We start from the raw sequence: 23,521 nt of genomic DNA, 5'->3' as shown, positions 1-23,521 counted from the left end.
CACTGACTGCAAAGGATAAAATTGATCTGATTACGGTGTATGCCATCTGGAGATATCCAGGTGTATAAACGGCATTTTGGTTGTTCATAGGGGGTGTTAGTGATAGCTTGTTTTCTTGACAGAACTGGATAAGTCTGTCACTAGCTTCATTTCAGTCACCTAGTCCAAAACCACCACAGATGCCCTGTTCTTGTTGATTTCCAACTTTGGCATTGAAATCCACAATAATGTATATCAGGTCCTTTTGAGGCACCTGTTTCATTGTTTCATGCACTTTCACATAGAAATCTTAAATTTCATTTTCCTCAGCAGCTGTGGTTGGTGCATACACTTGTACAACAGTTGTGTTCATTGGCTTTCCCTGAATTCGGATGGACATAATTCGGTCATTTACTGCTGTGTAACTTTCCACTGCATGAGCTGTCATCTTATTCGCAATAAAGGCCACACCATTTCTTCTGATACTGTCGTGACCAGAATAGTAGACTGTGAAGACTTCGGATGGAAAGTGGCCTGCAGAAGTAACAGCCTATTAAGCAGAGACCACATTAATGCTTAGGCCTCAGAGACTGCTGTCCCCTTGGGACATCACGCACCTACTCATGATTCTCATCTCATCTGCTAGCTCCATTTGCTGTGATGCAGGAGAGAGGATCATCATGAAGGATATTAAGCATTGGTAAAGTGAGTACCCAGCTTGCTGCTGGGGGGTAAACGGTCATGACTGGGGAAGGCACTGGCAAACCACCCCGTATTGAGTCTGCCAAAAAAACGCTAGAGGGCGTCACCCCAAGGGTCAGACATGACTCGGTGCTTGCACAGGGGATACCTTTACCTTTACCTTTAAAGTGTTAATATCCAGAAAGTTAACAGAGTGCCTTGGTACGGCAATTAGTACAGCGTGCAAGCAGAGTGCATGTGGTCAGAGAAAACCACAAAGAAAGAAAGACATGTTCACAAACATGGTATTTAACTAATATAGAAACTATTTAATAAAGAACTTTATTAAGAACTTAATACTGCATACTTAGAGGTAATGATAAGGTTTTCATTCTAATCTAAATAGCTGGATGGAAAGAGATGCTTGAGGCATCTCCCTTCCATCATGTTGCAGGCTTGAGAGATGGAGGAGAAAGGGGGAGGAGACTGGGGAAACAGGAAATTATCCTCTAGGAACAGGCCAGTGAGTTCAAAGGGGAGCGGTCAGTGTCCCTCTCTATCTTGCTAATTCTATGGTAAAGAGAGTTCCTGTTTACAGCCTCACAAGTCAGGAGACATGGCACAGAGAGCTGTTTCCTACATCCTCTCTCGATGACTCCTTGACTTAATATACAAGGTTCATTTGACTTCTAAGTCGTCCAAAACTGGGTTCAGGAAGTGGCTTCATCATCAAGTCTGCTAGCATTTCTTTTGATGTTCAGTAAACCACTTCAATGGTTCCAGCATGGCATAGTAGATGGTGCTTCACATCAATGAGTTTGGTGCATTTCTATGTGTCTTCTCGCTTAGACATATGAATGCAAAATGAGGCACTGGCTACAATCGGAGAGGGAGGTTCTTCTAGGTTAAGTTTGCTGCCCTTAATTCTCCCTGCCAATCACATGTGGCTCCCGCCATCCTCAGGTTATTAATTGGGGTAGTGGCTACATCTCTCTCGCCCACACTGTAAAAGTGCCTGCATTCGGACGGGCCTTGTACTCCTTATATGTGATCTTTAATATCCCTCTGCGAAGGCAGGTGATGCACCCTGTGCCCCGCATGCAATGTCTTGTCTTGCTCACTGGGGCAGAAGAGATTCCACCTTGTGCAAAAGAGCAAGTGGAGCAGCCCTTCTTTGCCAACAAATTGTCAGAACTTCCTGCAGCCCCTTCCCTCCACACCCCCAGCTTTTGTGCACCTCCAGCCTTTCCCGAGGGGTCTTTCACAGGCACTCAGAATGAGATGGGACCCAGAAGTATCCACAGCAGAGATTGATACAGCCAGCCCTGTCCCAGCACAGACTGTTACCAACTTTAGGCAGTGCTTTGGACCCTGGAGTGGGGAATGTTATGTCTGTGGACATTTGGCAAATGAGGGTTTCTCCCAGCCACGGAACTAACCAATCAAAGGAACCTGATTGCTCTGCTAGAGCCAATCCAATTGCTCTGCTTAGGGCTAATTGGATTGCTCTGCTTAGAGCCAATCAGAGGCAAAGGTATAAAAGTGCACGAGTTTGCCTGTTTTTCTCTGTTCAGTAGTTGTAGCCTGTTACAGGAGTTAATAAAAACTGCTGTTCTGAAGACTTGGAGTCCGTGATCACTGAACCTGCAGACTTAATAGGGAAGGGCTTAGATACCAAGCTAGGATATGTGCTGATGAGTACCATCATCAAGCTGGCTGAACACTGTCTCTCCCAGTAGTTCCTTTCCTGCGCCGCCTACAGTGCTCTGCGTAGTCCAGATTTGCTGCCTTCAGATCCATACACATAGATGTTCTGTCTCCTGCCTGCAGAGGGAGGTTTGTGCCGGAGTCAGGCAGAGAAGCAAAGGCTTTGAAGGCAGACCTCATACTGCAGGAAGGCTCTGCTGCATAGAGGTGCCCATTAGGACACATGTATGGACACAATGCTATGCAAGGACATGGAAAACTATGGCTATTGGTTGTTCAAACTTATCCCTCTCATCTGGAGCAGGAAAAGAACAAAGACAAGATGTCTCTCTTCTTTTTGAACTGGAGCTTTTGATAATGGGGAAATAATCCCATTGTTAGGGCCCAGATTGGGGCCATTATGATGAGGAAATAGTGCAAGAAGAAAGAGCTAAAGAGTCAAAACTTTGCTCGGTGCCATGGCCTGTTGGATTTCTAGGGTCAAATAATATGTCAGGAATCAAGGTTCTGGTTTGGGAAATACTTGGAGATTTGGGGGGTGGACCCTGAGGTGGGTGGGGTTTGAGGAGAAGAGTAATGCCAATACAGTTCACCTTCTACAGTAACCATTCTGTCCAGGAGAACTGGTATCTCTCATTGGGAAGCCAGTATTACTTCCAGGAGGTCTCCAGCTGCAAGCTGAACTAGGGATGTGCGGTTCGGATTCGGAAATGACCGAATCTGCTGAATTGGAGCCGATGCGGACATTTCCTAATCACAAACAGTCCGAATCAGACCATCACTACTTTTAAAACAACCAAATCAAAGAGATTCGGCCAAATCATGGCCGACTCAAATTGATTCGGCCGAATCGCCAAGCTGTTGGCAGCCTTGTGGCTGCTGCAGCCTCCTGGCTGCTTCTGGATTTTTTTCTTTTTTTCTCGCCTTTCCCGGGTGCTGGGGGGAGGGGGTGAACGTTGCCCCCCTGAAACATTTTGGGGAGATCAGGGAGGGTCTTCCCTGACTCCTCTGCAGGTTTCAAGAAGATTGGACCAAGGGGTCCAATCCTAGGGGCTCCCAAAGAAGGTACCCCTATCCTCTCCATTGGATATAAAGGAGAGTTATATTCTTTGGTGCAATCTTTCTGAAACTTGTAAGGAACTCAGGGAAGACCCTCTCTGAGCTCCCGTGCAAGTTTCAAGAAGACTAGACCAAGGGGTTCCATCCTAGGGGCTCCCTAAGAGGGTGACACCATTTCCCATAGACTTTAATGGTGGGGGAAATAATTTCAGCAGGTTAATTGCCAATTTCCTGGTTAAGTAACCTGCTGAAATTATTTTTTCCCACCATTAAAGTCTATGGGAAATGGTGTCACCCTCTTTGGGAGCAAGACCCCCTGGTCCAGTCTTCTTGAAACTTCTTGGGGAGGTCAGGGAGGGTCTTCCCTGAGTCCCCTGAAAGTTCCAGGAAGATTGCACCAGGGGGTCCCATCCTAGCAGCTCCCAAAGACCATTCCCCATAGAAGTCTATGGGGAATCAAGTTAAAACCACAGAATCCAACTCTCCATTATATCCAATAGAGCGGGTAAAGGTACCCACTTTGGGAGCCCCTAGGATTGGACCCCTTGGTCCAATCTTCTTGAAACTTGCATGGGAGTCAGGGAAGACCCTCCCTGACCTCCCCAAGAAGTTTCAGGGGTGCAACATAACCCCCTCACAGTGAGAAGCTAGCCAGATTGCAAGCGAAGCAGCCTGGCGAGCTTCTCACTGCGGGGGAGAGGCAGGTGTGGCCAGCGGCAGCCTGATACCAAGGCTTTCGTGGCCCAAGACCAGGCTGCTGACCAGGGGTTGACGACCCCACTTTAAAGGTCTGTGGTGGGTATCCACATTGGAAAACATGGCGGCTTGGTCGGACACCGGGACTTACTCCGCCCGGCTGCGTGATTATGAGCGCCCCTTGACTGTGGAGCGCTTCCCCCTTTGGATTTTTCTGGGGGTTGGGGTTTAGCTTTTTCTTTCCCCCTGCTTCTGTGGGAACGGACTGGTGGATATTGGCAGCAGAACGGAAGAGTAACGGCGCAGGAGAGTCAGAGACTAGTGGCCTAGCACACCCATTCCAGCACTGGACTCACATAGGAGGCCTCCCCAGTGAGAGTCATCTTAGCTGTGAGAGAGGGTCTCCGAGCACGCATGAATCTCAGAGCCGCTTAGAGCCGGCTGTAACGAGAGCCCTAGGAACGAGGCTTCTCACAGAAGATCCTACCGACTCTCTCTGCAAGCCCTTACCCCCACTCAGAACTCGGAGCCCCCAGTGGGCCCCCTGACCGGAAAATGCCGGGGAGGGACAGGAAAAAATCTTGCACCTACCGGACAAGGATTGACGCCGTGGGAGAGGAAGACCTGCTCCCCTGGGTGATTCCTAGGGCTTCAGCTGGGTTTGCCTTGGGGAAACGCAGCTGAGGAACTTGGGCCTGACAAGGGAACTTGGGACCGCAATTGGGTCTAGCTGGTGCCTGGCTGGTTCCATCTGGCAAGTGGGGAGAGCCCTTGGAGGATGCTCTGCCCACTCTGTGCTGTGCGAGGCTCCCAAGTGGTCTCCTTACCAGTGGAAGTTCAACCGGGAGGGGAAGGAAGCCTGGGACTCTTGTTCTTTAAGAACTTCTCTGAGACTGGTAGATTGGAGAGCTGGGTCTCTAACTGCCACCCAGTGGCTGACTGGAAAATCTCCCAGAGCTTGGCCTCTGGCTTCAGTGTCTGCCTCTTTGGTGCCATCTGGTGGCTCGGGACTGAACATCAGCGGAATTCTTTTTTTTAAATTTTTATTTATATTTATTATTTAATTTTTAGACCGCCCTTCTCCAAATAGGTCTCAGGGCGGTTTACAACATAAACAGTTAAAACACAATAAAATCCTCATAAAAACCCCAATTAACATCAACAACAAGTCACATATAACATATAAGCGGCGGTGGTCACAATTCTGATCGTAGTTACCCGACTTCCCCCCAAGTTCAGCCTGGTGGGGAGAATAATATTCAGAAGAGGGTGGCAACAATGCAATAGATCTAACAATGATCTCGATGTTAGAGATCTCAGTATTGGAGGGGATTCTCTGATGGATTAGTGGGAGAGCTGCCCTGGCCTCAACCATATGCCTGGTGTAAGAGCTGCATCTTGCAGGCCCTGCAGAAAGCTGGTAGATCCTGCAGGGCCCTTAGCTCTTCTGGAAGCTCATTTCACCAGGTTGGGGCCAGGACTGAAAAGGCCCTGGCCCAAGTCGAGGCCAGGCGAACATCCCGTGGGCCCGGGACAACCAGTATATTCATACCCGCAGAGCGGAGTGCCCTGCGGGGGGCATAAGCAACCAAGCGGTCCCGCAGGTAGATGGGACCCAGGCCTCGTATAGCCTTAAAGGTCAATACCAATACCTTGAATCTGATTCGGAAACAGACTGGTAACCAGTGCAGATGATGAAGCACCAGCTGAATATGGGCCCTCAAAGGTGTTCTAGCAGCCACATTTTGGCAGCCACATTTTGGACCAGCTGTAACTTCCGAGTCAAAGACAAGGGAAGGCCCGTGTACAGTGAGTTACAGAAGTCTAATCTGGAAGTGACCGTTGCATGGATCACTGTGGCCAGGTGTTCCAAGGACAGGTAGGGCGCTAGTAGCCGGTCTTGGCGAAGATGGAAAAATACCGTCCGAGCTACATTGGTGACCTGAGCCTCCATAGAGAGGGAGGCATCAAATGTCACCCCCAAATTCCTGGCAACTGGTGCAGGTGTTAATTGCACCCGGTTCAGGCATGGGAGGCACGCTTCCTGGTCCTGCCCTCTTCTGCCCAGCCACAGGACCTCTGTCTTGGAGGGGTTGAGTTTCAGGCGACTCTGCCTGAGCCATCCAGCTACTGCTTCCAAACAGCTGGCAAATGTATCCGGGGTGGAGTCTGGCCGGCCGTCCATTCGGAAGTAGAGCTGGGTGTCATCCGCATATTGGTGGCAACCCAGCCCATAGCCCCGGACCAGCTGGGCTAGAGGGCGCATGTAGATGTTAAAAAGTGTGGGAGAGAGTATCGCCCCCTGCAGAACCCCACAAGGGAGCTCACAAGGGCTCGACATACTCTCCCCTATCACAACCCCCTGCGTCCGGTTCTGGAGAAAGGAGACCAGCCATTGAAGCGCAGTCCCCATTATTCCAGCTCCGGCGAGGCAGTGTACCAATAACTCGTGGTCGACCACATCAAATGCGGCCGACAGGTCTAGAAGCACGAGAATGGCGGAGCCGCCCCGATCTAGCTAGCGCTGGATATCATCCATTAGGGCGACCAGCACGGTCTCCACCCCATAGCCAGGGCAGAAGCCAGACTGGTATGGGTCGAGAGCCGAAGTTTCATCCAAGAAACCTAGGAGTTGGTCCGCTGTGGCCCGCTCTATCACCTTACCCAGGAATGCCAAGTGCGAAACTGGGCGGTATCTGGCGGGGTTCCGTGGGTCCAATGATGGCTTTTTCAGTAAAGGGTGTACCACTGCTTCCTTGAGCCCCTTGGGAAACTCTCCAGATGTGAAGGAGAGGTTGACAATCTCCCTCAAGGGGCCTCCTATCCGTTGGTCGCCCGATTTGAGCAACCAGGACGGACAGGGATCCAAGGGGCAAGTGGTCGCCCTCACTGAACCCAGTAACTTGTCCACTTCGGTTATAGAGAGCCGCCTGAAGCCATCAAACACTAACCCCCTTGACGGCCACGGAGCTTCCAGTTCACTAACTGTATCAATCGTGGCAGGTAGGTCACGGCGGAGCGACAGGACTTTGTCCGCAAAATAGCTCGATAATGCCACACAGCTCAATTCCAATTCCCTTATCGTTTGTCGCCCTTCCTCGAGGGAGGTAAGTGATCTAATTACCTTAAATAATTGTGCTGGGCGAGAGCTTGCAGACGCGATTTCTGCTGCATAGAAGTCTTGTTTCGCCGCTTTCACGGCATTCTCATACGCCTTCATAAGCGTGCGATGAGATGTCCTTGTAGCTTCGTCGCGAGTCTTCCTCCACACTCGCTCAAGCCGTCTCACTTCCTTCTTCCTCTCCCGAAGCTCCTGGGAATACCATGGAGCCTGTTTGAGGCGAAGGCGGAGAGGGCGCCTAGGAGCAATCTTGCCAATGGCGGCTGTAAGGCGGGACTGCCAGTCCTCCACCAAGGCCGTCAACGAGGTGCCGGAGGGCATCGGGTCCTGCAGAGCATTCAGGAATCTCTCAGATTCCATGAGTCTCCGCGGGCGGACTAGAATACGTCCGTCACCCAAACGGAGAGGGGGTGGTATCCTCAGTCGAGCCTTCAGGGCATGGTGGTCTGGCCATGGAACGATGTTATTCGCCACCAGATCTACCGCTACACCTGCACCAAAGATCAAATCGAGGGTGTGACCAGCCTGATGGGGGGAACCAGCAACAAGCTGCGAGAACCCTAGTGTCTCCATGGCTGACACTAGATCCAGGCCAAGTCCTGAAGACAGCGCATCTGCGTGAACGTTGAAGTCCCTGCAATGTCCAGCCAGCCACCGCCTCCAGCAGGCCTGGCAAGGAATCTGGTAGTCAGTGGGTGATCAATACACCAACCAGATCGCCACGTTCTCGACCGATTCCCACCCAAGACCGACACATTCAATCCCTGGAATCGTTGGCGCAGGGAGAGCCCTGAAGGAGAAAGTCTCTCTGACCAGAATTGCCACCCCCCTCCCCTCCCATGGAGCCAGGGTTGATGCAGGATGGAAAACCCAGGTGGTGCCAGATCTTTCAAGGTGACGGTCTCACCTTCGCGCACCCAGCTTTCCGCAAGCCAGGTCAGCCTCATGCCTTACGAAGTAATCCTGCAGGGTTGAGGACTTGTTGTTTATTGACCTGGCATTGCATAGGATCAACACCAGTTCCACCCTAGTCCTCTCCCCCATGAACCTGGGGATGGGACGAAGATTTGAAGGGCAACGTCCATATCGACCAGGCCACCGACCGTGGAAATTCCACGGTCGGGGCCTTCTTGGACCTACATATATCATTGCCCCCCTATTATTATTATCTTCTCCCACCGCTATGTTTGCCTTGGCCCAGAAGAACTGGAATTACAGTCCCAGGCCGGATCCCCATCTCAGTAGCCACACTCTCTTCCCTAGGCCACCATGTAGGGCAATCCTTCATCTAACAATCTAATAGCTGTCTAAAAGCCTACCATCCCAATCCCTCCCATCCCAAACTCTCCCTTAAAACCCTCCCTCAGAACCCACCCTCGATTAACTACAGCTATACTGGTCCTACCCACTAGGTATCCAGGGTGTTATACCGAGGATCCAGCTGAATATCCAGCTGCTCTCCTCTGGCCGTCCACCCCTACCTAACACTCTGGAAAAATAAAATCCCGTCCCCCAACTGAATAGAACTTAGTCAGAGCAGTTCTGTCAACATCCAGGAGGTGGCGCAGGGGGATAGCTCGAGACAATCTCCTTCTTCTACTATTCTTCAGATGTTGCCGTTGCACTTTGTAGCAGCAGGGGTTCTGATCTTGATTGCTCCAGCGTGGAATGCATGGAATGCAGGGATCCGTTCTGCTCTCAACAGCTTTGCCACAGCTTAGTGAGAGAGACAAGGTCCTGCACTGAAACCAACCTTCCACGCTGAATCCTCCCAAGCTCCGAGTTGGGGGAAGCTGTTTTCCGTGGCAACACCTGCTGGATGGATCAAAAGTGTGCAATCCTTGCAGCAAGAGCTCCCACTTGTCCTCCAAGAAGGGGGGCAGTGAGAGGGGGTGGGGGGAAAGGGGGAGTAACAGTGGAGCAAGCCATGCAACGTTAAAGTGACCACAGAGCATTCTTCCGTTCCAATGATGTGGGAAAACTCTCTTTTCCTTTTTCTCTGCCTTGGACTTCTGTGGCCAGTGTTGGACTGTGGTGGAACGCGGGGGAATGTAGTTTGGGAACATCACCAGGAAGGGAATGAGGAGATAGGGTTGATCCCAGCTGAGTTGGGGAGGCAACTGACTGGAGTGGCAGATAGAACCCCTGTAATACGCAGGATCTTGCCCCGCAGCCTGACCCCATCTCGCCAGCTGCTAGAATATGTTGGGTGGGGGGGAAGGAGGGTTGAGAGGTTATAGTAACTGAGGGGTTGGGAGGGTTAGGGTGGGTTAGTGCAGCTGGGGGCGAGGAGATATTAGTACAGGTGGGAGTTAGTGTCCTCTCTTAGGAGGCGGTGTGATATGAAGGGAGAAGTTGGGCCAAGCGAGGGGGCACATAAAGGGGCCGGGATCACAACGATCATGGGTCAAGAGTGCTGTGGCTGGGGGAGAAGGTTGGACAAGGGAAGGGTTGGGAGCACTGGTGTCCCGTATAGGGCCCAGCCATGGAAACACAGCCGACGCTCAGGGTGTGCTCGATCCCCTTCTAGCCTCCGTCCCATCCTCGGTTATGGGAGGGTGGAGGCTAAGGGAAAGGGTCTTGTGCGATGCAAGGTCGATTAAGAACAAGGCCGTGACTCTGCAGCATTTCTTTGCGCAGTCGAAGGCTGACCTTGCTTGCGTAATGGAAACCTGGCTGAAAGATGGAGAGGAGGTGGCCTTGAGAGAACTGGCCCCAGCAGTTATTCCGTTCTTCACCAATCCTGGACCCACAAGAGAGGAGGGGGGGTGGCAATTCTGGTCCGGGAGGCTTTCTCCTACAGGGCTCTCCCGGTGCCGGAAATCAGTGGAGTGGAGTGGAGTGTGTCGGTATTGGGTGGGACTCTGTCAAGAGCTTGGCTGTCTGGCTGGTATACCGTCCGACCAGCGCACCACCAGACACCCTGCCCCACCTCCTGGAGGTGGTGACTGCCTGGGCATTGCAGTTTCCCAGGCTTCTAATTGTCAAGTGCTGACAAAACTTCTATGGAAAGAAAGCTTTAATGGAAGTTAGATCTAGTCACTATAACGTTAGAAGTCAAATCTGCCCAACACAAGAACAACAAGCACTTATCAATACATTTCTCCCACCCAAAACTTGAGTGTTCCCATGGGGGGGTGCGCCCCCTCTCCCAGGTACCATTCCAGACTTCCTGCCAGAGGTGTTGAAATTAATGCGGCCTTGGTCAAGCCAGCGCCACAGGCTAGCTGTTAAGCCTTTCGCATGAACCGCAGGATCCTTGTAACAATGTTTCACAGTAAGGGGGAAAATATGCAGTGTGAACAGGCAGGGATCAAAGCAGGCAAATCAAAGGAGACAACTACAAGGCTTGGTTACATGCGAACAGTGAGAATACATGGGTCACAAGGACAAAGCAAAAATATGCAACAGGAAAGATGGAGTCAAACAGGTTCACCAAACAGAGATCATGGCAGAGAACAGGGACTGATCCTGACACTAATCCTGGGTGACTTCAATGTCCATGCGGACGCGTCCTCTTCAGGCTTAGGTGGGGACCTGGTGTCATCCATGACGACACTGGGGCTCTCACAATTTGTTGCTGGGCCCACCCATCACGCCGGCCACACACTCGACTTGATTTTCGGTGCCAGGGTAGAGGTGGATCTGGATGCAGCTTTGGCTGTGCCATGGTCAGACCACTATGTCTTGTGGGCCTGGCTCAGGATACCACCCCTTCCCCAATTGGGCGGCGGGCGTATTTTGGCCGTCCCGTGAAGACTAATGGATCCAATTGGTTTCTGGATTGCTCTGCGGGACCCGATGCCTCCTGGCTACTCACTGGCGGCCTTAGTGGAGGATTGGCAGTCCCATCTAACGGCTGCTATAGATGAGATCGCCCCTAAACGTCCTCTCTGCCCTCAACTCAAACAGGCCCCCTGGCACACAAGGGTGCTCTGGAAGAAGAGGGAAGTGAGACAACTAGAGCAAGTGTGGCGGAAGACTCGCGATGAGGCTACAAGAACATCTTATCGCACGCTTATGAGGGCGCATGAGATGGCGGTTTTTTGCCAGAGAGAGTTTTTTGCCACGGAAATCACGTCCGCAAGCTCTCGCCCGGCCCAATTATTTAGGGTAGTTTGATCCCTTACTGCCCTTGAGGGGCGCCAAAATTTTAGTCAATTGGAACTTGGCTGTGAGGCATTAGCGAGCTATTTTGCAGATAAAGTCTTGTCGCTCCGCCATGACCTTCCCGCCATGATTAATACAGTAAATGAACTGGAGGCCTGTTGGAGTGAGGTTTGATGGCTTCAGGCGGCTCTCTTCTTCCGAAGTGGACAAATTGCTGGGATCGGTCAGGGCGACCACTTGCCCCCTTGCCCCGTGTCCTTCCTGTCTTCTCAAAGGAAGTGGCCAGAGGATAGGAGACCCACTCAGGGATATTATCAACTGCTCCCTGGGTTCTGGGGAGTTCCCTGTGAGGCTGAAGGAAGCAGTGGTCAGCCTTCTCCTGAAAAAAACAATGCTGGACCCACAGGATCCTGCCAACTACCACCCAGGATCGCACTTAGCATTCCTGGGCAAGGTGTCGGAAAGGGCCGCGGTGGACCAGCTCCTGGCTTTCTTGGAGGAAATTTCGGCACGCGATCCATATCAGTCTGGCTTCTGTCCTGGCCACGGGGTGGAGACGGTGTTGGTTGCCCTGCTGGATGATCTCCGTCACCAGCTGGATGGAGACGGGTCAGCCGTGCTGGTCCTCTTAGACCTGTCAGCGGCCTTTGACATTGTGGATCATGAGATATTGGTCCACCGCCTCGCTGGCACGGGGATAGGAAGCACAGCCTTGTGCTGGAAACACTCCTTTCTCCAGAACCGGACCCAGAGGGTTGCAGTAGGAGATGAGTTCTCGAGTCCTTACAGAGAATCCCTTGTGGGGTACCTCAGGGCGTGGGTCTCTCCCCCACTTTGTTCAACATCTTTATGTGCCCTCTGGCCCAGCTAGTGTAGAGTTTCAGGCTGGGTTGCCATCAGTATGCTGATGATACCCAGCTCTATCTCGTAATGAACTGCTGCCCGGACTCCCCCCTGGAACCATTTGCCAGATGTTTGGAAGCAGTGACAGAATGGTTCAAGCAGAGTCGCCTGAAACTCAACCCCTCCAAGACAGAGGTCCTGTGGCTGGGAAGCAGGGGGCGGGATCAGGAAGCGTGTTTGCCCACCCTGGCAGGGGCGCAACTTAACATCACATCCCAGGCCAGGAATCTGGGCGTGACCATCAATGCCTCCCTGACTAAGGAGGCGCAGGTCAAGAGAGTAGTGGGCCAGGCATTTTTCCATCTTCGCTAAGCCCGGCTACTAGCACCCTACCTCTCCTCTGATCACTTAGCCACAGTGATCCATGCGACGGTCACCTCCAGACTAGATTTCTGTAACTCGTTCTACGCGGGCCTACCCTTGTCCTTGATCCGGAAACTTCAGCTAGTGCAAAATGCAGCTGCTAGGGTGCTCACTGGCACATCTTGGAGGGCCCACATCCAGCCTGTGGTGAGGCAGCTGCACTGGTTGCCAATTGCTGCCCGGATCCGGTTCAAGGTTTGATATTAACCTTTAAGGCTTTATGCGAGTTAGGACCCACATACTTCCCCTGATGGGCGCTACGCTCTGTGGGGGGAAATCTATTGATCATTCCCGGCACTAGAGAAGCACGCCTAGTCTCAACCAGGGCCAGGGCTTTTTTGGTCCTGGCCCCCACCTGGTGGAATGAGTTCCCAGGTGAGCTGTGGGCCCTGTGAGATTTGTCAGCTTTCCGCAGGGCCTGTAAAACGAAGCTCTTCCACCAGGTTTATAGTTGAGGCTGGGGTCTGCGAGGTAGAGAGCTGCCCCCCCGGGGGTCTGAAGTATACATCACCTCCCCCATTCTCTATCACCTTGGTAGGTGGAAGTAGATTGTGATTGGCTGCCGCCATGTTATGTTATGATTTTTAATGGCTTTTAATGGGGTTTTAATTGGGGTTGTTAAGACAACTGTCAACTGCCATGAGCCTACCCAGGGAGTGGCAGGAGATAAATATAATAATAATAATAATAATAATAATAATAATAATAATAATAATAATAATAATAATAATAATAATAAAAGTCACAACTGTAAAACAGACAAGCCGTATAAGAAATTAGGACCTTTTACAGAAGCCATCAGTTCATCAGCGGGAGCTGTGGCATGCAAGGCTCCCCTCAGGGTGCTGATGAGAGAGTCTCACTGGCCAAGCTCCCCACATCCCACGCCCATTGGCCGGTCTTCTCTGCCTGTCTGTGATGACTCACCCATGTCTCTCCCCTGCAGTACGGCCTGAAGAAGAAAGAGGAGAAAGAGGCGGAGGAAAAGGCTGCTCTGGAACAGCCATGCGAGGGGAGTCTGACACGCCCCAAGAAAGCAATCCCAGCTGGCTGTGGAGATGATGAAGATGAGGATGAGGAGAGCATTCTCGATACGGTGCTCAAGTACCTGCCCGGTCCACTGCAGGATATGTTCAAGAAGTAACAGCCCCCAGCCCCCAGCCCCACACACAGGTCCCTGGGATTGCCTACTCAGTGAACGGGTTGGGGATCCCAGTGGGATTTTTTTTTTATCCATTTGATTTTGTTTTGTTCCCAGGGGAGACCCCACATATGTCCTTGTGTCATGGGACCCCTGCCAAGCCACCCCCTTTTGTCCCTAGGAGAGGCACATCAGGCATGGGATACTGTTCCCTTCTTCCCCTGCCCTCACCCTTGCTCGTCCAATCAGACCAAGCAAACAAAAAAACACTCTCACCTGCTGTGCTCTCTAGAGCCACAGACAGGACACTGCCAGGGGCCTAGCTCCCCCTCCCTTCCCCCACCCCTTAACTGTTCAAAAGATGTCTGTTGTGCCAAAGTGCCAGCTGGATACAAGGTTTTTTAAAATCCCCTGAGCACAGACAGAGGGAGAACTGGGACCAAATTCACTGATGCAACCTCATGGGATGCTGGAGAGGGAGGGGAGCATGGGCTCTGAACAATGCCATGCCTCCTCGCATGTCCCACAGCCCCATGCTGACTGCCAGGGAGGGATTGTGTGTCCCACCCCACCCCACCCCCTCCCATGCTCTGGTTCCTGCCTAGCTCCTTGGGGCAAGGGCAGCCCCCACACATTCTGTCTTAACCAAGGGAACAATCAATAGGAGCAATCTTTCTTGTCTCCATCCTAACTTCCAAGAGCTGTTGGCATTTTGGAGTGTCTGTCTCATGCTTGGGGAAGGGAACTCATGACCTGAGGGGGGTGTCACACCTCAGATGCTGATGCACAGCTGGGCGCAAAGGGGAGCATAGAAGCTCTGCTTCTTGAAACCCTTTACAGTCCACACACATACTTGCAGAAACACATATACAGCTTCCATGGCCATACAAGTGCTGGGAAAAGCCAAGGTCAGTTCTTTGGCCTGACCTCATGATCCATGGGGTTGAGGCCTTGGGTTCAAGATAGCTTGGCTCCCTCATGGAGGGAAGGAGAGGATCCTGTCATTCTGGCTGCCTTGGCCACCTTTCTTCAGCCCCGGTCATCCTTTTACTATCCAGCTGCCCTGGTGTTTGATCCCTGTTTTATGGCAGCTGCAAGCAAAGGTTAGAGAGCAGGAGGGACAAAGGAAGCGCTCAGAGTCCTCAGTTACTCCTTTGGATGGGTGGTTATTCTGAAGATGGATAAACTTAAGGGAAAGGGATCATCTATACCTGGGCCCAGAGAGTGGGAGAATTTCCAGGCTGGGATTACTTAGCTGTATTTATAGTGACAAAAATCCATAAGATAGCCTTCCACTGATGGGGGCTGAGGAAGTGAGGAGGAGGGTCTGGGGACTCTGAGTCAGTTTCATGATACTGTCAGAGCAAACAGTGCCTGCTGACCCATTTCTTGGGACCGACTGGCTCACCCACTGATCCTAGTCACATCCAGGGTTCTGCATCACACCCAGTAGTCCTGTCTTAGAGGCATCTTGGCCTCAGGAATCCAAGGCTCTCACAGAATCACCACGCTCTCACAGATGCAAACACAGTCATAGAGTGGCTTCAGGCTTCAGTCATATTCAGATACACGCATACAGTTTGGTGTGCAGACTAGGGTGCCTCTGCATGACACTCCATCAGTGTTGCACAAGCACAGACAAAACTGTCTGAACCACTGTGGCTGACACCACATGACTATTGCTTTCCTTTTCACACTGCCCAGTTTCTCCCTTAAGCAAAGAGATGTCAAGGAGCCTCCGAAACTTGCTGATTCAAGGAGCCCCATAGCTTGGGGGAGACCCTTCCAATCTCCTGCCTCTACAGCCCAGTCAAGCTCAGAGATTAGGTGATCTACAGCCCCTCCCCGCAGCTTGTGTCCAGCTCTCCTGTTGTGCTATTGTTGGACTCACTTCCTGCCTGCATCTCCCCATCCTTTCCCTAGAGGCGCACCATTAGGCAAAATGGGTTGGCTAGAAGGTGAGGGGGAAGTATTGCCACTGTTGGTCCTGCCCCCTACTTTAGGCTACTCGTCCCTGGCCATCATGGAAATGAAGGCTGGGATCAGCCTGCCTTGGGGGAGTTCTGTGGTTCTCATTCTCTTGCATGCCTTTGTTTGAGAGGGCAGGTTCCCATTGTTCCCCGAGGTTTCCTGGTGCTCAAGTACTTTTGCATCAAGGTTAAGTTTGACATTGGGAGACATCTCCCTGCATCTCAGTGTCCTTCCTTCCTTCTTTCCTTCTTTCCTTCTTTCCTTCTTTCCTTCTTTCCTTCCTTCCTTAATAGTTAAAGCCATATCAGTTAGACTGCAATACTATCAACACTAAAAAAAAAAACATCGTGGGCCACGCTCTCTCATCTTGTACAAAGGAGCGTCCTGGGGACGGGGGTCCCTCTACCGCCCCCTTGCCCGCTCATCTGTGTCTCTGGCCACCTGCCATGTGGCCCATGTGTCTGTTTTTTGCATTGGTGTCTCTGTAACAGGGTAAATCACCCCAACACCTCCCATCTGTCGAGTTGTCTCTGCTTGTCACTCACTGGTCACCGTACGGCCCCATGGAGCTCAGGGCTAAGGGGCAGAGGGTCACCAAGAGAGCAAAGAGAGAGGAGCAGGCTGGAGGAGGCAATGGGCCAGTCCACAAGTGTTTGGTTTTCATTTGTTGACCCAGCGTTGGCTTTGACCAGTCACTTGTGTGCCATCATCCCACAGGCAAAGGGTGTGATTGTTGTGTGGAGTGACTGACCAGCACAAGTTCCAGAAGAAGCATGCTGGTTGCAGGCAGGTGGGCTGTGTGCCTGCCTGGATTTACTCATGTCCATTGTCTACTTGACCTTTGTGGCTGAATATTGCAAAACTCAATAACTGCACCTCACATGGGGCAAAGGGCTGATGCTGGAGCCAGCGTACCACCATGGAGTGGTGCTGCTGATGCTCTTGGTTTATATTTTTATAACACCCACAGGCTGGTGTTCCTGACCCAGAGAGTATGCTGATGGGAGTGCTAGTGAACCCCTGTACCCCCTCACACACACACAAGACTCCCACTATGCTCAAGGGCCTGTCCCAGGCAAGAGCTAAAGGCAAAACCCGACTGCATAGGAGGAGATTTGGGACAGCGAGGCCTGGAATGGCATAATTCAACCACCCTGTGTAGGAATCTCAGTGGAGCCATTGGGGGACCCTTCTCATGTTGCCTTTGCAGCATGGGAGGTACTGCAATGCAGGTCTTCCTTGCGCCAACAAGATAACTTCAGAAGCCCCAGGCACATGGAACTGGCTCACACTGCAACTCCTCCTAGAAACGGGAGCATGGATGGCTACAGGGAGCAGCCACTGTGCATCCACATGACAAAAGCCCCTTGTCAAATGCTTTGTAGCTGACCACTGTTAGGAGAAGTGGTTTCCAATCTGAAATGCTCCTCAGCTTCATTTTGAGCGTGTGATGGAAAGCGAAAGGATAAACAGTGGTGGGTTATTATTTACCTGTCTTCCTCCCTCATTACATAAAACATGCATATTTTGAGATTCCCCAATTCTCCACTTTGTCCTTACACATTTCTGGGCCAGGAACCACTACTAGAGGTGTGCTTTTGTCTGCACAATTGTGTTTACACCTATCGTAGTGCATGAACATTCCAAGGGTGAAAAGAATGACTGTTTACGTTTTTGCATGAATGACAATAAAGGTGTATGTGTGTTTGTCTGACTTTGCAGGAAGGTTTGCTGCCCTTCTTTGTGGCTCTGTGAGCATGTGAATGTATAAGTAAGCCAGGGAGGTCAACAGCATGGATGTGTATGTAGCAGTACATGGTGTGGGGCGGAGGGGGGGTGAGTGAATTTACATGAAACCAGAGAAAACATTTGAATAATCTCTGCCCATTCATCTCTCATTCTCAGTGTCTCCCAATGTGCATATGCCCCATTTGTTTGAAATGGCTTCCAGAGCAGGGCATCCCGCAGGGACTCAGCACTGTCCATGAGGAATCGATTCAGCCTCCAGATGCTTCTCTGTCCCCATTCTCCAAAGACACAGGGAGCACTGCGGGAGGGGCTCTGCTCTATTACCCTATGCATGGATTCCCCTTTGTCTGCTTGTTTATCACTAGTCTGTGTGGGAGAGCCTGCTACAACCCATACACTAACCTGTTTGATTGTGTGAACCATCCCACATTGCTTGTGCCTCCTTTTTCCTAGAATCATCATATCTAGTTGGCTGGTCCTCCTCCCACCTGCAGCCGGGAGAGGCATCTATCACCATGATGGGGCCAGGTGGAATCCTGAAAGGAAAGAGGCAGCTCGGGCTGCCCACTCTTGGGGAGCTCTTCAGGTTAGAGCTAAAAGAGCACCTCTTGTCACCCCACCAGAGAGGTGAATTGCCAAGCCAGGGAGTGTGCCACTTCTGAGCCACGGCCCTTGCACCCTTCAGCCTGACTTGGACCTGGGGATGAGCAGGGAGTGAGATTTCTCCTCTCCTTCCTTTGTGGAGTGGAGGATGTGGGCAAAAGAGAGGGGGCAATGAAGATGTGAGGGGCTCCATCTCTCCATCCTATGGTGACCATCCTGCTCTAACTAGTCTTTGAAGAAATAATAAAAATAAAGGAATTTGTACATTGCCTTGTGTCTGCTGTCTTTGGCTGCGAATGTGGGAGGAAGGATCAGAAAGGAAGCAGTAGAAGATTGGAGGGGAATCACATCTTGGAAAAGCTCTGCAGTTGAGGACATCTCAGCAGTGAATACCCAGGAGGAAGCAAAGGAAGGAAGTGTGGTGGGTCAGACAGTGAGGCAAAGGAATCTGGAAAAGTGCTGCCAAAAAACAATTCATGTTTTGAGAAGGCCGCCCAGCAACTTGTATTTAAACTGCTCGCTCATTCAAAATGGGATCGCCGAGGGAACTGATGTATGTGCTTGTGCCAGGAGCTGGTTCATCAGAAGCATTAATCCATTTTCTCCTTGCCCTCATCCCCATGGTGAAGCATTCCAGTATGTCCTCTTTATCCTTTCTTGCAGCCCAACAGGTATCACAGCTGGTCCCAGCATCTCCTTAGTAAAAAAAAAGCCTTAGCTAGTGTCAGTTTGCTTCAGCCTTGTCTTCCTCTTCTGTGCGCCTCTCCTGGAATCAACAGGATGAGAGAATCCATAACTAATGGCTTGGTGTGGGTGAATTAAGCCATCACCAGAGAGCTACTGATTAGCCACCTCAACATTAGAACATTGTTTATTAACTTACACACAGGACGCATACAAAAAGATATGCAGGTACAAGGGTTATACAGACAGATAGGGCGATCCCCCTAAGTACCAATATCTACATTTTCAATCCATTCAATTGCAAATGGGGCAAGACCAATGAGCTCTGTTGCTGGAAAGCATGATGCTTACATTAGTGCAACGTTGATGTTCCTTGATCACATATTACTAGGCACTGTAGATCAATAATCAGAAAGGCCAAAGCTGAGAGTGAGCTAAGACTGGCCAGGGAAGCCCATTGTAACAAGAAAAGATTTTTCAGTTATGTGAGGAGCAAACGTAAAGTAAAGGAGGCAATAGGCCCACTGTTGGGTGCGGATGGACAAACTCTAACGGAAGATGCAGAGAAAGCAGAAAGGCTTAGTGCCTATTTTACATCTGTTTTTTCCCACAGGTCAAAGTGTTTAGGCACATCTAGAGATGGCCGTAGCCAAAGGATAGTGTCTAGGTGGCAGGTTAACATGGATAGAGAGGTTGTTGAGAGGCATTTAGCTGCACTGGATGAGTTCAAATCCCCTGGTCCAGATGAAATGCACCCGAGACTACTCAAAGAACTTTCCAGAGAACTTGCACAACCCTTGTCCATCATCTTCGGAACCTCTTTAAGGACTGGAGATGTCCCGGAGGACTGGAAGAGAGCAAACGTTATTCCGATCTTCAAAAAAGGGAGGAAGGATGACCCGGGAAACTACAGGCCAGTGAGTCTGACCTCTGTTGTGGGGAAGATAATGGAGCAGATATTAAAGGGAGCAATCTGCAAACATCTGGTGGACAACTGGGTGATCCAAGGAAGTCAACATGGATTTGTCTCCAACAGGTCCTGCCAGACCAACCTAGTTTCCTTTTTTGACCAAGTAACAGGTTTGCTGGATCGGGGAAATTCGGTTGATGTCATTTACTTGGATTTTAGTAAAGCTTTTGACAAGGTTCCCCATGATGTTCTGATGGATAAGTTGAAGGACTGCAATCTGGATTTTCAGATAGTTAGGTGGATAGAGAACCGCACTCAAAGAGTTGTTGTCAATGGTGTTTCATCAGACTGGAGAGAGGTGAGTAGCAGGGTACCTCAGGGCTCGGTGCTCGGCCCGGTACTTTTTAACATATTTATTAATGATCGAGATGAGGGGGTGGAGGGACTACTCATCAAGTTTGCAGATGACACCAAATTGGGAGGACTGGCAAATACTCCGGAAGATAGAGACAGAGTTCAACGAGATCTGAACACAATGGAAAAATGGGCAAATGAGAACAAGATGCAATTTAATAAAGATAAGTGTAAAGTTCGGCATCTGGGTCAAAAAAATGAAAAGCATGCCTACTGGATGGGGGATACACTTCTAGGTAACACTGTGTAAGAACGAGATCTTGGGGTACTTGTGGATTGTAAACTAAACATGAGCAGGCAGTGTGATGCAGCGGTAATAAAGGCAAATGCCATTTTGGGCTGTATCAACAGAGGCATCACATCAAAATCACAAGATGTCATAGTCCCATTGTATACGGCACTGGTCAGACCACACCTGGAGTACTGTGTGCAGTTCTGGAGGCCTCACTTCAAGAAGGACGTAGATAAAATTGAAAGGGTACAGAGGAGCGCGACGAGGATGATCTGGAGTCAAGGGACCAAGCCCTATGAAGATAGGTTGAGGGACTTGGGAATGTTCAGCCTGGAGAAAAGGAGGTTGAGAGGGGACATGATAGTCCTCTTTAAGTATTTGAAAGGTTGTCATTTGGAGGAGGGCAGGATGCTGTTTCCGTTGGCTGCAGAGGAAAGGACACGCAGTAATGGGTTTAAATTACAAGTACAACGATATAGGCTAGATATCAGGGGAAAAAATTTCACAGTCAGCAGTGGAATAGGCTGCCTAAGGAGGTGGTGAGCTCCCCCTCACTGGCAGTCTTCAAGCAAAGGTTGGTTACACACTTTTCTTGGATGCTTTAGGATGCTTAGGGCTGATCCTGCATTGAGCAGGGAGTTGGACTAGATGGCCTGTATAGCCCCTTCCAACTCTATGATTCTATGATTCTATGATTTGTAAGATAACTTGTTTCAAACCACTCTTACATTTGAGGCCCAGTCCCCTTCCCAGTTGTTCAAGCTGTTTCTGGGATTCTGTATTTCTGCATGCTAATCATCACCATTCTAGTGAGGAGAAATTTTCCACATGTCATTTGCTGGAATTTAGCAGGCTGCCTTTTTGGGTCCCTGCTTGTTGTCACGTGTAACCCAGGTGTTGGAACTAAGGTCAAGTTCAAGTCTTAGGGCCTCCTTTCCTAAAGACCCACACACCCCACACCTCCCACTACTACTCACACACCTTAGCTTTAGCAAAACAATTGCATTTATTACAATGGGGAAAATATGATTTGCACCATTGTGTATGACACTCCTCACCTCCAAACTCCTTTCCCTTCCCATACTAAAGGTCCAAGTCTGAAGAGGGGGGTGACTGCCTATTAAGTCAGGGCCTTACTCACTGTTCTTTGAGAGAGCAGCTCTCTGCTAATGCCCTGGGGCTTTAAATGAACCCCTGGGAAAATCTGCTTTAGCAGATGGTAGCTCCAGTGGTTCTGTAGACAGTGTGCCAGAAATGATTTTTTTTTTCTTGCTGAAGGTGGCCCAGCCACAGAACAAGGCCTCCGATGTGAGCCCAAGTTCTCAGGGCCTTTCTCTTCACCATCCTGGAGAAGAAATCAGCTTGAATTCAAAAATAGATGGTCTGGGAACTTTCCTTCCCAAGAAGTGATTTCATTAAAGGGAGGGCCTGTATCAGATAAAAACTTCTTCATTTGAGGCCTTTCAGCAATTCAGCCCAGCTCTTCTTCTTCCAATCAGAACTTTTCCTTTGTCCTCGGCATTAGGCAGTAGTCAGTTTGAAATTCGCATTTATTTTAATGAATTTGTGTGTACAAATCAAAACAGGCTATGCTTGGGGTTTTGTCTCTTACTGAGGTGAGATTCTTACAGCAAAAAAAGAACACACACAAAACCCCTTGTTAACCATGATAGCTCAGTTAAATATGTTGTGTTCTGCAGCAACAAACCTCGAAGTACTCTCTGCGGGGGACAAACCACAGGAGACAGCTATTTCCATCATGCTCTGCACTTAGGTGATTGTTGTTGGGAGCACAGCACTAGAGGACCTCTGGCTTGCTTCAGCAAGGCAATTCTAATGTACTTAATGAGAGACTGGCTTCTCTGTACTACTATATCTCCATAGCCAGACGTTGCATCTGTCTAATATCTCAGTTCTGATCTTTGATGGCTCTTGGATGTGATCCAGCTTTGCAGAGCCTCCCCCCACCCCCAAATGCATGATACCAGGAATGGCACTTCAGCTTCTTTAGCCTCGGAACTGATCATCTGAACAGCATCTGCTGCATTGGATTCCTCCAGCTCATAATTTTCATGTGACTGAGGGCATAGGAATGTGGCCATTCAGGACTGACACAAAGGCATTCATTGTTGGATCAGCTAATGACACTTAGCAAAGGTGAGAACTGTCTCCATTGACAAGTGTTGTTTAAGTTAACATGAAGTGATCTGGATGTTAATCTGCAAACGTCAATTCACACATGCCAGGCATCATGCTGCTAATCAGAATTAAATATGAAATATACATGAATTCCAGCACAGATGCTAAACTAGTACTTTTGGGAATATGGATCATCATCTAAGTAGAATTGAGTTAAATTTTGTGGCCAAGAAGAACAGCTGGGTGTTTTGTACCCCATTTTTTATTATCTGATGGAGTCTCAAAGCACCTTACAATCACCTACCCTTTCTCTCCCCACAACAGACAACCTGAAAGGTAGGTGGGGTTGGGTTCAGTGAGCTCTGAGCGAATGGTGACTAGTCAAAGATCACCCAGCTGGCTGCATGTGTAGGAACAGATACTACACTTGATCTTAGCCAAAAGGCCAAGAAGCTTTTCTATTCCAGAATTAATCTGAAAAGATATTTGAACGGTTTCTATAAATATTGCCAACTTAATGACCTATCGATTAACTTCGAAAAACCAAAGTGATGGTCTTTGCACAGAAGTGGTCCCCCTTAAACTGGCGTATTGGTGGTCACCAAATTGAGCAGGTCAAATGGTTCAAATACTTAGGAATCACCTTCCAACATAATTTGCTCTGGACCAAACATAGAAATAGGTTTATTTTGCAGGCTAAATGTTCTACTACCTGTGGGAACTACCTGTTCCCGTCTACCTGCGGGACCGCGTGGTTGCTTACGCAGGGCACTCCGCTCTGTGGGTATGAACTTACTGGTTGTCCTGGGCCCACGGGATGTTCGCCTGGCCTTGACCCGGGCCAGGGCCTTTTCAGTCCTGGCCCCAACCTGGTGGAATGAGCTCCCAGAAGAGCTAAGGGCCCTGCGGGATATACCAGCTTTCCGCAGGGCCTGTAAGACGGAGCTCTTCCGCCAGGCATATGGTTGAGGCCAGGGCAGCTCTCCCACTAATCCATCAGAGGATCCCCTCCAGTATTGAGATCTCTAACATCGAGATCATGGTTAGATCTATTGTATT

At 50.1% G+C, this 23,521-nt stretch overlaps 1 protein-coding gene and 1 pseudogene across 8 annotated transcripts in view; one reads left to right on the top strand and one right to left on the bottom strand.

Moving 5' to 3' along the window:
- CPLX2 (complexin 2) overlaps positions 1–18,352 on the top strand; it is a 391,294-nt gene extending 372,942 nt beyond the window's left edge. For all 8 annotated transcript variants that reach the window (XM_077326369.1, XM_077326370.1, XM_077326365.1 and 5 more), the window contains one exon: positions 13,566–18,352. In XM_077326369.1, the coding sequence (XP_077182484.1) occupies positions 13,566–13,763 (198 nt within the window). In that variant the 3' untranslated portion in view covers positions 13,764–18,352. The remainder of the gene's footprint in view (positions 1–13,565) is intronic.
- A 4,478-nt stretch (positions 18,353–22,830) lies between these two features.
- On the bottom strand, positions 22,831–22,919 carry LOC143834575 (U2 spliceosomal RNA; annotated as a pseudogene).
- Positions 22,920–23,521: the final 602 nt, after the last annotated feature.

This window comes from Paroedura picta, chromosome 3 (assembly GCF_049243985.1).
Source record: "Paroedura picta isolate Pp20150507F chromosome 3, Ppicta_v3.0, whole genome shotgun sequence".
Classification (NCBI taxonomy): Eukaryota; Metazoa; Chordata; class Lepidosauria; order Squamata; family Gekkonidae; genus Paroedura; species Paroedura picta.
This window is presented reverse-complemented; position numbering and strand designations above follow the sequence as displayed.